At 36.3% G+C, this 16290-nt stretch overlaps 1 protein-coding gene across 2 annotated transcripts in view; it reads right to left on the reverse strand.

Annotated features, from left to right (window-relative positions):
- Positions 1-16290, reverse strand: part of LOC146489592 (transcription factor CP2-like) — a 31352-nt gene that overhangs the window by 2165 nt on the left and 12897 nt on the right. The window contains exons 6-18 of one of the 2 annotated variants that reach the window (XR_014863710.1): positions 12549-12654; positions 10067-10173; positions 9908-9947; positions 9724-9836; positions 8448-8516; positions 7385-7426; positions 6849-6898; positions 5821-5944; positions 4684-4777; positions 2964-3054; positions 2136-2306; positions 1565-1604; positions 998-1067 (exon numbers count right to left, since the gene is read on the reverse strand). Coding sequence is in view for 1 of the 2 variants with exons in the window: in XM_085105251.1 (XP_084961377.1) it covers positions 998-1049; positions 1565-1604; positions 2136-2306; positions 2964-3054; positions 4684-4777; positions 5821-5944; positions 6849-6898; positions 7385-7426; positions 8448-8516; positions 9724-9836; positions 9908-9947; positions 10067-10173; positions 12549-12654 (1099 nt within the window). In the remaining variant the exon portion in view is untranslated. The remainder of the gene's footprint in view (positions 1-997; positions 1068-1564; positions 1605-2135; positions 2307-2963; positions 3055-4683; positions 4778-5820; positions 5945-6848; positions 6899-7384; positions 7427-8447; positions 8517-9723; positions 9837-9907; positions 9948-10066; positions 10174-12548; positions 12655-16290) is intronic. The other variant, XM_085105251.1, reaches the window with a different exon arrangement.

Genomic DNA, 16290 nt, shown 5'->3' on the forward strand with positions numbered 1-16290 from the left:
ATTACCTAACGTTAAAAGGGGCACTATCACGAGGATTTTGCTGTATTTTAATCAAAACTATGCAAAAATTTGACAAAGAACCGTTCTGCTAATATGAAATTGCTCTTAGAGCACCGGGAAGAAAAATATCAAGTGAATTTTCACAGGAAAAACCAACTGCATAATCAGTTTTTAGCGACTTCTCCAAAATACACAGATAGAACTTGAATAGAAATGACCTTTTTTTCCAAGTTGCAATTCATTTCCATCCTGACCATCTGCAGCCAAAGATAATAATTAATACCAGTTTCTGTGCACCAGCACTGTTTATTGTTAATAAAACTGAACCATTATTTTAACAATTCCACCCATTCAAATATGGTTTAAGAGGGATTCAAAGTAATACTAAAGTCTGTGACACTGCCCCTTTAACCCATAACTTTATGACAATAAAGAAGGATCCACTTAACTGTCACTCAATGGCTAACATACCTATGCTCCTTAGATCATAGACTGATCGTACAACAAACCCCCCCCCCCCCCCCCCCCATTTTTTCCCCACGCAATGGCCAAGCACTGAATTCCTGGAGCCGCCATCTTTTTTATTCCACGTTCTACTTCAATCCTTAAATAAACATGTAATTAAAAAATTTCCTTCCGACTGATGTATGACGGGTCTGCTTAAATTAGGAATCGCTACCTGTTGGACCAGTCCATAGAAAATGAAATAAAGTTGTAGTTCTACTTGAATAACACGTCAAGCAAAACTGAGAGAGTACAAATAAACTACTGGGGGTCAGTGCTTGAGAAAACATGGTTAACTGAGAAGCTCACAATACAGAGGGCACTGGAATTTAGAAACACTAGAATGTGTGGAATGAGGAAAACTGGAACACCAGGAGATCACCCAGGTGGAACAAGGTGAGAAGGTGTCACATCAGTGACCTCTGATAGTGTACTCTTCAATCAAAGTCAGATGCTCCCAGCTTTGAAGTTGAGAATTAACCACCTGACTTACCTCTAACAAGCTGTACAATAAAATGTCCCTCATCCACAAAATTTCGTACCATCTAAAACAATAAGAAAAGCTACTGAATGGTAAATTCAATCTGAGTGTGTCTGTCCATTTTCTACCCAAATATTAACAAGGCAGAATTCATGATGTTTTAGGGCCCAAGGCATAAATAATTATTTAACAAATGGCAACTAAAAGGAAATTCAAATGGTGAAAAAATACACATTAAACCTGAAGGACAAGTGGTTCTCAAGTGAGGACTGTCTTGGGGAGAAGAGGGCAAAGAATCTACCCACCATGAGGAATGGAATTGAGGTGTGTCCATGTTCTTGTTTACTTTTGTTTTTCAAAAAGGAAATGACTAGCTATTCAAACATAGTAAACATACCTTCAGCTCTTATTACAATTTACACTTGTCTTAAACTTTCTGTCCACTTCTGTACTCAATGACAACATGGATGATTTAGACTCTTGGGAACAGGCTTCACCAGTTGAACTGTTGTTGTAGTTATATACAGTCTGCTGTTCTAGTCTACGTCTCTAATAACATTTTTAAAAAGACGTGCTTACCTCATCATCCACTAGTATAAATATTCCTGTTGGCCCTTGCCTAAATATAAATGAAAATATTGATACAAACAATCAATCAATCCATCAATCAGATTAATAACGTGCATCACAAAATCTTTCACATAATTTGTAAATATTTTTTTGCATTTTAAACCTCATTTACTGGTAAAGTTGACTTGTAAATTGCTAAGCAAAATTAATATTTAACAGTGTAAAAAGTTCATAGCAGTTTACATAAGCTGGCATAAGGGAAAAGAAAATAACAGGTCAGCGTAGCACGCAGAAGCTGTGTTAGTAACAAGTGGCTAAGACTAAGGAATTTTAATTAGCTTTCAAAACTAATGTTATTATCGATACTCTTAGATTTCATTACTATTATTATGTAAATTACCTCAGTTGATAATTTGTAAATTTTAGCGTAGTTTGCAATAATATCAGCCAATTGTAAATTTACGCAATTCAGCCACTTAGCTGCAATACACATTGATCTAATAAACCTATCTATCTATCCACCTCTCAAGATATCCCATGATGTCGGTATTTTAACATTGGCTGTTTTATCAAGACTTACCTATATATAGCAACAACTTGTTCTACACCTAGGTTACATTTAAGAGCCAGTTTTTTGCGAAGTTCACCAAGATTTAAGGCCTCAAGATATGTGGCATAGTATTCTTTCATCCCAGAGTTCTGCTGTGCAGATTCCAGGCAAATGTACATCGTTAATAATGGACGAGCAGCTCTAAACAAAATGGAACAAAAAACAAGCAAACATTACATTGCATGTAAACAATACCTTGGGTAATAACAATGGGTGTATTATTGTTTGTCTCACGATGTAGTCACTTTGAGGCGTAAATCGCGACATTTTAACTGCTTACTGCTAGTCTTCATCAGGTGATGAGGTTGTCTGGTTACGTGGCATCACTTATATCATAAATGGTTGGCTGTGATAGGTGCATTTCGATCCTCACTGTTCCGGCGAGAAGTTGCTCCCTCAGCGGTCTGTTGTTGTACCACTTCTCCATTGTTGGAGCAACTTCTCGCCAGAACAGTGAGGATTGAAATGCACCAATCACAGCCAACTATTGTGATATAAATGGTGCCGCGTAACTAGTCGACCTCATCACCTAATGAAGACAGTGAGCAGTCAAAATGTCGCGATTTACATCTCAAAAGGACTACATCATGAGGAAATGAAAATACACTTATTGTTATTGTATCTACCATGATGAACAACAACCTCCTTCTCGACAATACCTTGGGTGATGGGTGTCTGCCTAATTTTCTAAAACGTCCAACCAATGTTCTGGAAACTAGGACACATGTCCCACGAGACAAAAAAAAAAATAACCTCCTTTAAAACCTAAATATAGTAACAAAAAGACTCCACTAGCACCTGGCTTGAAGCGAGTTGTGTAAGCGTATACCATCAGCAGGCCCCAAGATCTGTATCATATCCTGCTTGGTTAATCTGAGAAGATCTGCACCTAAAATTCAATAACAAAATTCACACACTACACCACATAATACATCAAAAGAGTAATATATAATTATTTACAAAACAAAAAGAAGAAAGAAAAAGTAGGGTAAATGTAATGGAGGAAGGGCAAAACATAGTTGAACTTATACTAATTAAGCCCTTAAAAAATAAAGATAGTTAAATTATTGCTTTTTGTAAGGGGGACTCTGTTCACCTAAACTCTGGAACTGCCTGGTGACTGTGGCTGTGACTGTGGTGGCACCTACAATGTACATGTATACACAATGGCTTGAACATGTATAAGGAAAGTGTATTTTAAAGTCATTGATTAATTGTCCCACATAAAGCAGCACTTTTAAGAAGAAAATTGAGCCTGCGTAGCAGTCGTTTCCGTTTCCTTCAAGCCAGGCGGGGTAAGCACGCGAGGGCATTGGGATAAAAAGGAGCAAAAAAGTAGGAGCCGGGGGAGGGGTGGGGAAGGAAAGGAAACGCCTGCCGCTGAGCCCAGACATTTTACCGAACGCCCCCAAATGGCTTCGCTCCCTTGGGGCCTACACTGTCACGTCAAATGTCACATGAGAACCAATCAGCGAAAACAGAATCGCGGCGGGCAACTTGTTAACTTCAAGTTGCAGTACAGTCGACTCCCAATAACTCGAACCTTCAAGGGAAATTGAAGAAGGTTCGAGTTATTGAGGATGAAATTATGAAGAAAATTACCAGAAAGGAAAGGAAAATTGGTTCGAGTTAGCGCGAGGTTCGAGTTATCGGTAGTCAACCGTATTTTAGAAGATTTTCTCGAACTTTACGTACGTCGCTCAAGCGTAGATAAAATTACCCAAGACAAATTTTACTAATGTTTTAGAATATCAACTCATTTGCTGGAATTACAGACAGAATGAGCTTGTCCCACATGGCTAAATACTTCCTCGCGTTTCCAGGATAAAATTAATTGTATTTCGCGTAGCGTGAAATAAAACAAGCTTTCAGATTGCAATTGTCGTGTCTTTGAGACCGCCGACAGCCAGAACAAATTTTCTTAAATTTTTAAAAATTTCGGCGGGATTTCGAAAAACGAATGACACCATGTTTGTTGAGACGATAATACCTACCAACAAACTAAAGCGCAATGAAAACTAAATCGAACTATATTTTGATTTTGATAAACGGTTAACCAGATGTCGTTTTAGTCTATGAGTTTGATTGACAGACGATTGACCAATGGTAATACATCATTGCCTCCGGTTCACTGACGAACGGCGTTCGGTAAAATGTACGGGCTCAGCGGCAGGCGTTTCCTTTCCTTCCCCGCCCCTCCCCCCCGCTCCTACTTTTTTGCTCCTTTTTTCCCAATGCCCTCACGCGCTTGCCCTGCTTGGCTTGAAGGAAACGGAAACGACTGCTACGCAGGCTAGAAGAAAATTAAGGTTCAAAGTTACGGATTAGCTTCAAGTCCACCAATTACATAATTTAACACATACATTTTTTTTTTCAGCAAAACAAGCACCCTTAAAAGTGTTAGATGCTGATTATATATGAAGGGATGGCCTATTACTAAAACATGATGTCCTGACCACTCTTTACAAGTTATATTTCCAAGAAAGAAACACATTGTTCAACTTATTTTTTCACCAACCTGTATAACTAACAAACATGCTAAGGTAGTTTTGAAATCTGTTATTCTGCAACCAAACTCTTGTGTCATCAACTGTTGATTCTGATGTGAGTTCCTGAAAGGTGTTGGACAAGTTGCATAAGGCCTTCGTGTTCACATAATGGAGGGTTTGGTGATTAAAAGTATTAAACAATTCATGTGATCTGACTTGAATGCATTTATGTTTGAGGGCATGATGACAAAAGATACATGTAAGGTTTGACAGTCTGCATGCACATGACGGCAAGATTAAAACTGCAGTATTTTTTGGACACACTTTTAGAAGCTTTTTTTACATTCTGAGCAATACAATCCTTTCTCTAAAAGTCTATGAATTTAAGGTAATTACACTGCCATGTAAAATGTATCTCAGGGAAAGCAGTGTTTTTATCAGGACAAACAAAATAGAATTTTATGTATTGCTTGAGTCAAAGCGAATAAAGTTTAATGAGATAACAAATTCTCAGTAACACAACTTAGGCATGTGGAAACAAGTCCAGAAGCTAAAATTGACTAGAGCAAAACTCTAATTAAAAAATCAAAATCACCACTTCAAATTCTCAGTAACACAACTTAGGCATGTGGAAACAAGTCCAGAAGCTAAAATTGACTAGAGCAAAACTCTAATTAAAAAATCAAAATCACCACTTCATAATATGTTGCAGTATGCATTTCAGTAATCATTTTGTGGTTTTACTTCTACTAGGTAAGTTTAATTGTCACTGAAAAGCCCTCTTGGGGAGTGGCAATAAAGTTTGTATTGTAACAATCGAAACCTGTGATTTAATCATGGTACCTGTGGTGTTAAGATTGTGCTTTGGATAACCTGTACTTTGCCAGAGTAAGTTGGTTACTCACAGGGCTAAATTGATATGTTAATAAATAATTATTTAGTCTGCAGGTGGCTTGACTGAAGACAAAAAGTGACAGACAGAACGTTTGGTGAGTACTACCAAGGTGCTTCTAAAATTAACAATAATTATTAAATTATGCAACCTCTTAACTCAACCTGACACTACCTTGAATATCTGTGGAAGTAGCCCTATCATATTTAATAGCATCTCTGAGTTGCTTTTTCCTGCCTGGGAAAGTCAACTGCACTAAGTATGTCAGACTTACTGTGCAACATGTTATTCCTGTAGGTGGTGGGCTGGACAATATGGGAGAACTGGACAAGACACTGCTGGGCGTCGACATTGTTTGGAGAGCTGAAGGAGGCGAAGGCATGGATCCAGCTACTGACCTGAATATATTACACTAAACTTAAGATGAGATGCTTTGAAAGATAACGTGAAAGAAGAATCAGAAACTTTTGGATTTAAAATTTTTTCAACTACGTTAAAGGCCCACTGTGTATAATTAAAGGACGATTGCCGAGTGTCGACCAATACTGTTGACCACCAGGCAATCTCGAAATTATTGCCCGAAACTTGGCGGTTACTAAGTCGACAAGTTGATCACCACTTGAACGCATGTCAGTTGAGACTCTGCCACTTGGGTGCCACTGCTGGTACAACGTTTTCTTGGCATAAATACTCTTCTATCAACTTGTCTTTTACTTTACTATAATTTTTCAGCTATCATCACAAAAGAAAAGAAACATGTCTCTAGACATGACAATCCCAATGGACAACCACCTACTGGAACTAAATGCTTCCTTTGTTCTTTCACCATAATAGCCCAATTTTGATATATTAAAAATTCAGCCTGAAACAGTAAACATCACTGCGAGACTCCAGGGAATAAACCCATATAAACTCTACTATTTATTCCCTGGAGCCTTGCAGTGGTGAGTGTGAATAACAAGATTCCCCCACCATATTTGGACAAATTCCTCAGGTTTACTCAATGATTTAAAATTCCCCCTGCTTTGCTCAGGCATCAATACCATAGAGAGGCTTATAATATATGACGTATTAATTATGATGATGATGATGATGATGATGATCATCATCATCCATTTGGTTTGAAGGAAAAACAAAGGAATTAATTATAACATTGTGATAAGCTATATGTGAAAAGAATTCAGTTACACATCCTTTCTGGTTGGTACAGTGTAATATAATGTAGAGCAACCTGACTACATTTAATTGAGTTACCGGTATTCATTTCACCAACACAGACAGCAGAATGTACTAACATCTCACCTGGGAGACATCCAACATGAACTATTCTCATCTTCTCTATTAAGGGGCAGCTAAAAAAAGATAATTTATGGAAACGTTAAACCAACTCAAGTCTCTAAAAAGTTTTTCTAACACAGTATTCAGAACTTACAATGCTTATTCTAATTTAATGTAAGTTAATTATGTCATGTTATACTTAGATCAATAATATAAGCAGACAAAACAACAACATGACCACACTGTCTGGCATAATGGATGGCATATCCACATGACAGGCAACTTTATTGTGTGACCATTTAAGCCTAACTTATATCCCCACTACTACCCTCTGGATCAAAATAATTATTGGCAGGGCGAGTGACTGCCGGACCATTTACATGTAAGCATAACTTAATTGTCTTCACTTCTGACAGGACAGCACAACCGCACTAGGGAAGTGTACCACATTTATTTCAAACCAAACCATTCATTGAACATATCTATAATTTTAAATATGACTGACCACTAATGAATAATCATGAATTGTGCCAGTTAAGGTACAATGTAGCTCAGCTTACTTCTTTTAGTTCAGTGTACTCAAGAGTTGGTCTCAACTGGTCCTGAAAGTGAATCATAAAAAAATTATATTATTGAGAGAGATCTTCCATTTACTGGTCTGGTTGATAGCATCTGGCAGATGCTGTTGGATGTCATTATCAATTAACTCTTGTTGGAAGAAATCAGATTTTCTTTTTCCCATATACAGGGGACCCACATCACAAAAGTGATATTCAGTGGGGCCCTGTAGATTAAGAAAACACTACATAAATGATATGCTTTACAAACTTACAAATGATTAAAAACTACAATAATTATTTTAAAAATAGAAAATACATAGACAGCAATAAGGAATGAAAATTTGGAATAAGAATTATAAGCTAGCTAAAAACCATTTTTTGATATGTTGCTTAAAAATTAAAAATGAGTCTATGTCTTTGGGAGACTGTCCTAAAAGGTTCCATTCCTTAATACCCTGGTAAAGGAGTCTCTCCTTTCCGTAGTTTGTTCAAATGAGTGGGAGACAGAAATCATTCTTTCTCTGGATATTATAGTGATGGATGTCACTGTTCCTGTAAATATAACATTTCTTTTAAAGTGCTATTGGTGACATTTGGTTTGAACTCTTATTGTTTGTTGTAGGGCTCTTTGAAAAATGCTCCACTGCCTCATATGCTGGAGAGGCACAGACACGAGGCACAAAATTCAGTGCAACAATTCTGGATTAAACTCAGCTATAGATACACAGTGCTATGCTGTACACCAAATGGCAACAATCCAGAGGAAAAGAACAAAGCCAAAAATATTTAGGCTGCAGTCGATTGACTGTATTCTGGAATAAGAATAAGCAGAATAGCTGTTAAATTTCTCTTTTTAAGTACATTTGGGAAGACATTTCTGCAAACTTTCACTGACACAGGAAAATTTTAAAGTGATTTTGTATTGACTTGTAACTCCAAAAACCGAGCTTAAGAGGGATTTCTTGTCATCATAATTTGTATGATTCCTATTCCTGAATAGGGTCAATCGAAAGCACCCTTAATTTATTATTATGATACTTCTTAAAGCAGTGACTTGTCTCACCAGCTCATCTTTAGACTTGTGTTCAAGTTTCTGCATTTCAACCTTGTGTTTCCTGTCAGCACCTTTGGACTAAAAAAATATAAAATAAAATATTTAAACTTCTCATCTCCAACCCTAAACCCACACTCTGGACTGCTTGGTGGTGTTTTTCATCTGTTTTTCTTTTTGCTCAGCAGTCATCCCTTTAAAAGTATTTTGTCTTAGCCAATTAAAGACGCTCTTTATGTAACGGACTTTGTTTTAACCAGAAAAAAAGACTGAACTGAACTAGAGGAGGCTGCTGTTGTGTCCCATGATTAATCATGTAAAAAGAATTCTGACAGTTAAAACAGTGCTGCATTATTTTTAAGAATGCACTCCTTATAAAGATTGATTGTATGGGACAAACAACAAATGACTCAATGGATCTTGGAACACGTGAATGACATAATCACCAACTTGGCAAAGAAGAGAAAGCGTAAACCAAAATGCTAACTAAATGAAATATAAGCACAAATTAAAGGAAACACGACAATGTAACATATTACAGAGAAAGTTTTAAATTAACATTTATTTAATTAGCATTTTGGTTTACACTATATATTCAACTCTGTGCTTTGTAATTTAAACTGAAGATGACAGAAGTTTCTGTCGAAACATGTTTTCAAATTTAAAGTGTTGTGTGGTTTCTTAGAATATCAACATATCTGCTACTATCCAGACCTATTCTTATTTCTAATAAAAAATCATTATGATTATATTCTAGGATATAATAATAATAATAATAATCATAATAATAATAATAATAATAATAATAATAATAACAATTATTATTATTATTATTATTATTATTACTATAATAATTATAGCAATAACAGCAACAACAACAACAATGATAATAATAATAACAATGCCAACATGTACACTAAGGCCCACTGTTTGTTTGTTTGTTTGTTTATTTATTTATTTCACCAGACATAGTTAACAAAGTGTAATAAAAATCCAAACTTCCAACAGAGGCTTGGATTCTGGAGCCTTCATTGCATTTTAAGCTGAAGTCACCATCACTTGAAAGAAATTTGTGTTGTACATGAAGACCTTATGTAGCAAGCACGGGCTAACTACTTTAGAAGTCCATCATTAGCTTGTTCTTTGCTGACACAGGAGAGAATCTCTTTTACAAGTTCTGCCACAGGAGGCTTGAGAATACACTGCTCTGATGCACTGCACTACAGAAATGCAATGGCTTTCAAGATTTACTTAATATTTGCATTTAGTGTACAAAAAGATTACTTACTTTGAAGACTTTGACTTGACAGCCTGCACTGTGGATTGCAATCTGAGAGTCTGTTGATGAATTGGGGGCAAATGTATCAACCTGTAACCTGAATGGAACACCACTCTCTCCACCTGGAATGAAAGCACTTAAGAATTAAAACACCACAGACCAAGAACACTACTTGTATAACGAACTGTCTTACCACTCTTTCCTTTTGTAAACTCTGAACTGACACAGTTGATCTGGAAAAATAATTAAAATGAACAACAGTCTTATAAAAGAAATGAAAAAAAGCCAGACCCATCTAGCTACAAGTTCATGATTATAATTTATAAGTAACCTCAAAGGGTAGTTTACTTACAATGACATAAACTTTAGATTCCTTGTTTGGATCCCACTCAAATTCATAACAGTTGAGTAAACTTCCTTTACTTCTGATGTTGTAAACTCCACTTGACATGGGTACATCTGAAAGATGAGTATTGCCATAATAAATATTATTTGTCAACACTAAGAACAAGTGCAGTGGAATTACTGTACATCAGTAGAGAAGGCAAGAGTCATCTGCTTGACATGTATGGTAAGTGATTTGATGTAACTACATGTAGTTTTCAACAGGTATAGAGTGAGTACAGAAGTCAGCTGATGTTGCCCTCTTTATCAAAGGAGTTGTGACACATCCATCCCCCCTTCCCCACAAAGCAGTGGATAAAACATTGGAGCAACATTTCCTGAAGGAATTCAAGGCCCCATGCAAAAACTCTGGTTAATCTGAGCTAAAACAACAAAAAGTGACCTGAAATGCACCGTAGGTTGGTTATGCCCCCAACCCTTCAATAAATTGAAATATAGGAATAACCAGAAGCCAAGATGTACTTGTGCAAAAAAAGCTCTATCTGGCTATTTCTTGTGAGCACTGGAGTCACAACACCACCATCTCTGTGCACCAGGAAGCAACAAGCTTAAGTTCCATTCCACCATTTTGGGCAAATTACCTTAAGCCCTCTTGAAAAAAGTGTGCCCATTGTGTACACTGATAGTGACACAGTTGTAACAAATAAAAGATAGATACTCATGGTTGGAAACTTAAATTTCTCAGTACTTGCCCTCTGGGCAAGTGACATTCAGATTGTACTCACCCGGATACATTTTCACTCACCAAATATTCCCCCCCTTCCCCCCCCCCAAAAAATAATAATTATAATAATTATAATAAAATAAAGTACAGGAAACAACTTTGCTGTTGTTGTTGATAGTTTTTTTTCTTGGTGTTTTAGTTTATTGCAAGCACTGTTTTAGCTCACTATTAGGTTACAGGTAATAATTATTTTAGTTTTCCCAGAATTATTTTTTCAGCATCTTAGCATCTGATTCATAGTCTGACACTGCCCTTGTCCTCATCTCCAACAAGTGTACAAGAAGTGTACAACAACAAGCCCACTAAAAACACCTCCCAAATTAATAACTATAATTAATTGCACCAATGGCAAAATTTAAATGACAATAATTATTAAAGTCTGCATGGACTATTTTTACTCTAGGTCCTTGACATTTTTTCAGTGAAACCATTAGAGAAAAAGCCAAAAAAAAAAAAAAAAGAAACACAACCTTTTTATGGTCGACCTGAGTGTAATTTTATCTCTTTCCCATTTCAGCTTTAATCACCTCACTATTCCTTGAACACACGAAAGAAAATTAGAACTTCTGCCAACATTCTCTCTGCCACATGTGTCCATGATTACCAAACACTGGGTTGAACCTTAAGGATTCCTACTTCAGATGTGTCCAGTGGCCCACCTTTTTTTCTTTACTATAAGTTGGATGTTCTCAGACCTTTTTATAGGGCTCATAGCAAGTCTTTACCTGATATGCTGTTCGAGACTATTTGTCAAAACTGCGTTAACACTTATTTTACTCGAGAGCAGAACTGTCTCCGTGTACCAAGGTGCAAGTCAAGACATATATGAAAGATTCTCTCTCATATACTATTAGAAGCTCATCTTTATATTTTTTATATTTTTATATTTTGTTAATTACAGAAAAAGGAGGTAGCAACATCCCCAAACTTTAACAATCTCAGGAAGCAGGTTAGTGCTGAGGATTATGTTAAAGATTTTAAGTTTGACTGTACGTCTGCGTCTACCACACATTACAGACAACGGGATTTTGTATACTATTAATTATTGTAAACCTGAAATATTTTAACGTAGATTAGGTTAGTTTAGCCTAATACACACAATCCTACAAGCTTACAGCTTTGAAAACCATCGTGTATAAATAAAGATTATGCATGTATGTATTCCAGTGTCCTTGCTGTAAGAAAACATCCACCAAAATAGTCCTTGAAAAAGCCTATTAAGCTACACTGTAGTAAGTAAACTGTTGCCAAAAAGTCAACAGAAATTCCATGAATCCTAATTGAAGTAATAAAAACAACTGCTACTCACGTGCAAAGATAACACAAAGAATGATACAATGCTCATTCAATTATACTAACCTTAGTTTGCAACATATTTGCAAAATTTAGGCTAACCTTTCCAAAATCACTTAGCAGCACAGTGACATGCTCAGCTCCTGACTGCAGTGCTCATTTAAGTCATGCAACAGATTAAAGGAGTTATAACAATTTGATACTGTAAAGGGGCATCTGCAGCTGTGTGCCAACTGTTCTGTAATAATTAGGCATGTAAAAGACCAATCTAAATTTAAGAATTTTGTTTGCTTCACATAATTACAATGAACCATATAATTATTTAGAATGCCCCATAACAGCTATGGATGCACACACTTTACATCAATTAACATGGTGTGAATACAGCCTATTGTGGTTTAAACTATATTACCTATCTCCAAGATTCTGTCCGCTGGTCTGTTGTTCTTCCATTCCTCATATTTTTCAGATTCTTGAACTTGAAGTTTTCTTTCGTAAAAGCAAAGTTTGATGACACTCTACAAAATTTAAGGAAAACAGAAAAAAAATCATACTTTGCCACACATTTTTGTCAAAAACCAACAGAAGTCTGCAGGCATATGTTGTGATTTGTCCTAGTATTAGTTTTGAGCATTTCCTAGTTCTGTGCCACTAAGCAGTAGCTTGACAGTGGTGCGAGCTGAAACATTTAACAGGTCTATGACTGAGTATTTTGATGGTGTTTTGACAAAATTATTCTAAACTTGAAGAACCTGGTTATACTATGTGGAAGTTTGTCTGTAAATTTTACCTGAACTAGCCAAAGACATTTTTACTGCCTCCATTGGAAAAGTTGGCAGGCTAATTCTTTGGAATGCAAGCCTCAAGATCAAAAACTACACATGGCCTTATGTTTCTTAATAATGATACTGATTCTGTTTGTGACATTAGACCTTTTGAAGAAATTTGGATTTCATGACCAAAACGGCCATGGACAATCATGTAGCATAGTTTTCAACCAAGTCCTTCACTTGTGAAGAGCAAAATGCTCACATAGAACCAAGAAGGAGATTTCTTGAGAATCCTTGGAGACAGAAAAAGCCACAAGTTTTCATCAATTTTTTGCATGATACACTAAGACAGGACTGACAGTAAAGTACACAGCTAAAGCAACTTTAACAATACTGGAATATTATTATTATTTTTTTTAGATCTGCCTCCTAAATTAAGTGCAAAAACAAGGGTCCAGTCATACAAACACTGAGAAACCCAATAAAAAACAGGAGGAATGTATTCTTGCTCATTCACTAGACAAGTGCTAATAAATTATAAAAATAGGCACCTGTTAGGGGTGCATGTGTTTGCTGAAATAGATAAGAAGTGCATCAAGCAGGAATGCATTACTGATAGTTGAGATGTACAGCTGTGCGGTTATGGCAACCCCGTTTGTGTGACCATTTTGATAGGCTTGAAGTCAATATGAAATGTCTAATTTCCAGAGCATAATTATGTTGTTGTGTAGTCTGTTTGAAGTTTACGACATCTCTTCACCAGAGGGCTTCAAGCACATTTATCCCTCGATGATTAGGGAAGCAAAGATCCTCCATAGCTAGAATATCACATTTTTCATAGATGGGCTCAATCATTCTTTAATAAGATGCTCATCTTTTTTTAACCTACTTTTTTATACTCAGCCATGTTGATAGTCAATAATATTCATAGTCTGGGCTGGTGAATACTTGCACCCAACCAAGATAGATGATATGTAAAGTTTTTTTTTTAGATTGTAGCAATACATATCCCGAAAGTTGTTACACACTATGTTTGCATTATTTTGTATTAATTTTAAACGCCTCTTGAAATTTCACAAGTGAACTCTCCACACAACGAACAATTTGTCACAGGTTGTTGCCATGCAGGACAGCTCATTCCTATGGGCTCAGGGAAGCAAGCAACAGATCTCTGCCTTTTTGACTAAGGGTTTGAACTATGGAACTACTGGATACTGGAAAACAGACTGGGTATAAAAGACAAAATGTGAACTGAGAACTTTTTAATACCAATATTTCTTTTTAAATTCCAACATTGCCAATGTTCATCAGGATTTGCAGCCTTTTGAAGACTATCTCACATTTTGTATCCACTTCTTGGTTTATTTTCATACCTCAATTTGTGTTTTATATCCATTCTGGGACCTCCATGGCCAACACTCCTCTATTTAAACTGTCTGAAACACGGTATACGTAACTCAGACTCCGGAATGTGGCAATCAAATTCAATACTCAAACACTGTAAAATGCTTTTACATCTCTCTGAGTTAGACTGATCATTTCTCAACAGTCTGCCAATACCAAGTGGCAAGTAATTTAATTAGCACACTGCATTTAAAAATACTCAAAACAGACAAAATATCCCAGAAAATTAACATTCTTTGTGCTGCTTGGTTCTGAGATCTCCCAAGAATGAAGAGTGGTATACTTAATGGTTGACAAACTCAGTTCCAATAATTATTAATGTGTTTTGCTGATAAGTCAGCAAATTAAAAAAAATCACACTTACTGTTTGCTCTTTTTTAGCTGTAGCAAAAGAATGGTTATACTTGATAAGAATCAAGAAAGGTCATATGAGGACTTAAAAGATATATTTTACTGAAGACAGTGGGGGCAAAGAAAAATAAAAGTTGGTGAAATCTACATGTATGTACAATGTACATGTACATTGTTATTATCAAATGAAAGTGATGTAACTTAAGACAATATTACTATTAACCTTGTTTTATTAATAACTACTTAGCTTTTGCAATACTGTAAAATCTAGCGGTCAAGCAAATAAAGCGATTTACCACTACATGTATAGTTGCAGTAGATATTTATGCCATTAGGTGAGGTAAAGTACAGCTTTATTTCAGCAGGGTAGCCCATTCAGCTCAATGGCTGGTATTCAGAGTGACCCTGTACCTAATTTACTTACCAGTAATATTACAATACAATTAAAGTATAATATTTTAGTATAATTACTCAGGTGATTATAGAGATTCTGTTGATCTGATTGGTCGAGGATTGCGTCATATCCTGCTATAATCACCTCGCGCGAGGTGATTATAGCGGGAGCACTAACTTTCAAAATGGCCGCTTAGCTATTTGTTGACATTTCTGAAAAAGAAGTAAATAGGATGAAAGAAAATGCAATTCCGAAAGGAACTAAAGATGCAGCTAAGTCCGAGGTGATACTTTTCGAAGGCAAGAGATGAAAATTTTTGCTTATTGTAATAAAAAAAACCTTGTAAATTGCATGTTGTCGATCTCGATGACTTAAAATGAAGACAACAAATAAAGTTAAATTCGAGCAAGATTTTCTTTATTAACAGAATGATTTCACAAACAAAACGAGTTTAAGACAGAATTTGAAAGTATGGAAGTAAACAAGATGAATAAATGTCTCTCTAAGTTTTCCGTTTCAGTGACGAGAAAAGAAAACGGTTTTTATAATCTGAAAACTAGTTTGTTGTTGGTTCGAGCGGCTCTCGACCACCATCTAAAGTCACCGCCTCACAACAAAATATTTTCATCTGCGACAACCGTGTACTTGTTTCGTGAAGCCAACAAATGACTTAATTCCTACCTGAAGCAGCTTATCTCCGAGGGCAATTTGTAAACGTCCGTTAACCGGCGAAGCTATCACGTCAACAAGAAATTGTGCAATAAAATGCTATCGCTGACACTTGTGATCCCGGCTCAAGTTTTACACCAAACAGCCTGGTTCATCTCCATCTATTTTGTTAAACGGGTCGGAGAAACCCAACATTCATTCACAGAAGTCAGTGCTTCGTCTCAATGAAGCGGCAGTTAAAGAATACTGACATTCTGTTGGAGGCCGTGTGCAGTTTAACGATTGCGCATGTGATTTCGATTGAGCATCATGTGATTGACAGACTGCGCGTCTCTGTTTATTGACGCGTGACGATTTGAAACAAACAAAAAAATCGACATTTTTCGGACGGTACTTGTTTTTCTCTGATAATCACCTGAGTAATTATACTTCGTCGAGGGGATTATTCGACAATATTCACTGAGCCTGAGGCGAATAATTGTTAAATATCCAACCAACATTGAAGACATGTATAGTGTCAGACAGATAAAAAGGCTACATCAAAAGAATTAAGCCGTTCAACAGGG

The sequence above is a fragment of the Pavona decussata genome, unplaced genomic scaffold (assembly GCF_977016875.1).
Source record: "Pavona decussata unplaced genomic scaffold, jaPavDecu1.1 SCAFFOLD_5, whole genome shotgun sequence".
Taxonomy (NCBI): domain Eukaryota; kingdom Metazoa; phylum Cnidaria; class Anthozoa; order Scleractinia; family Agariciidae; genus Pavona; species Pavona decussata.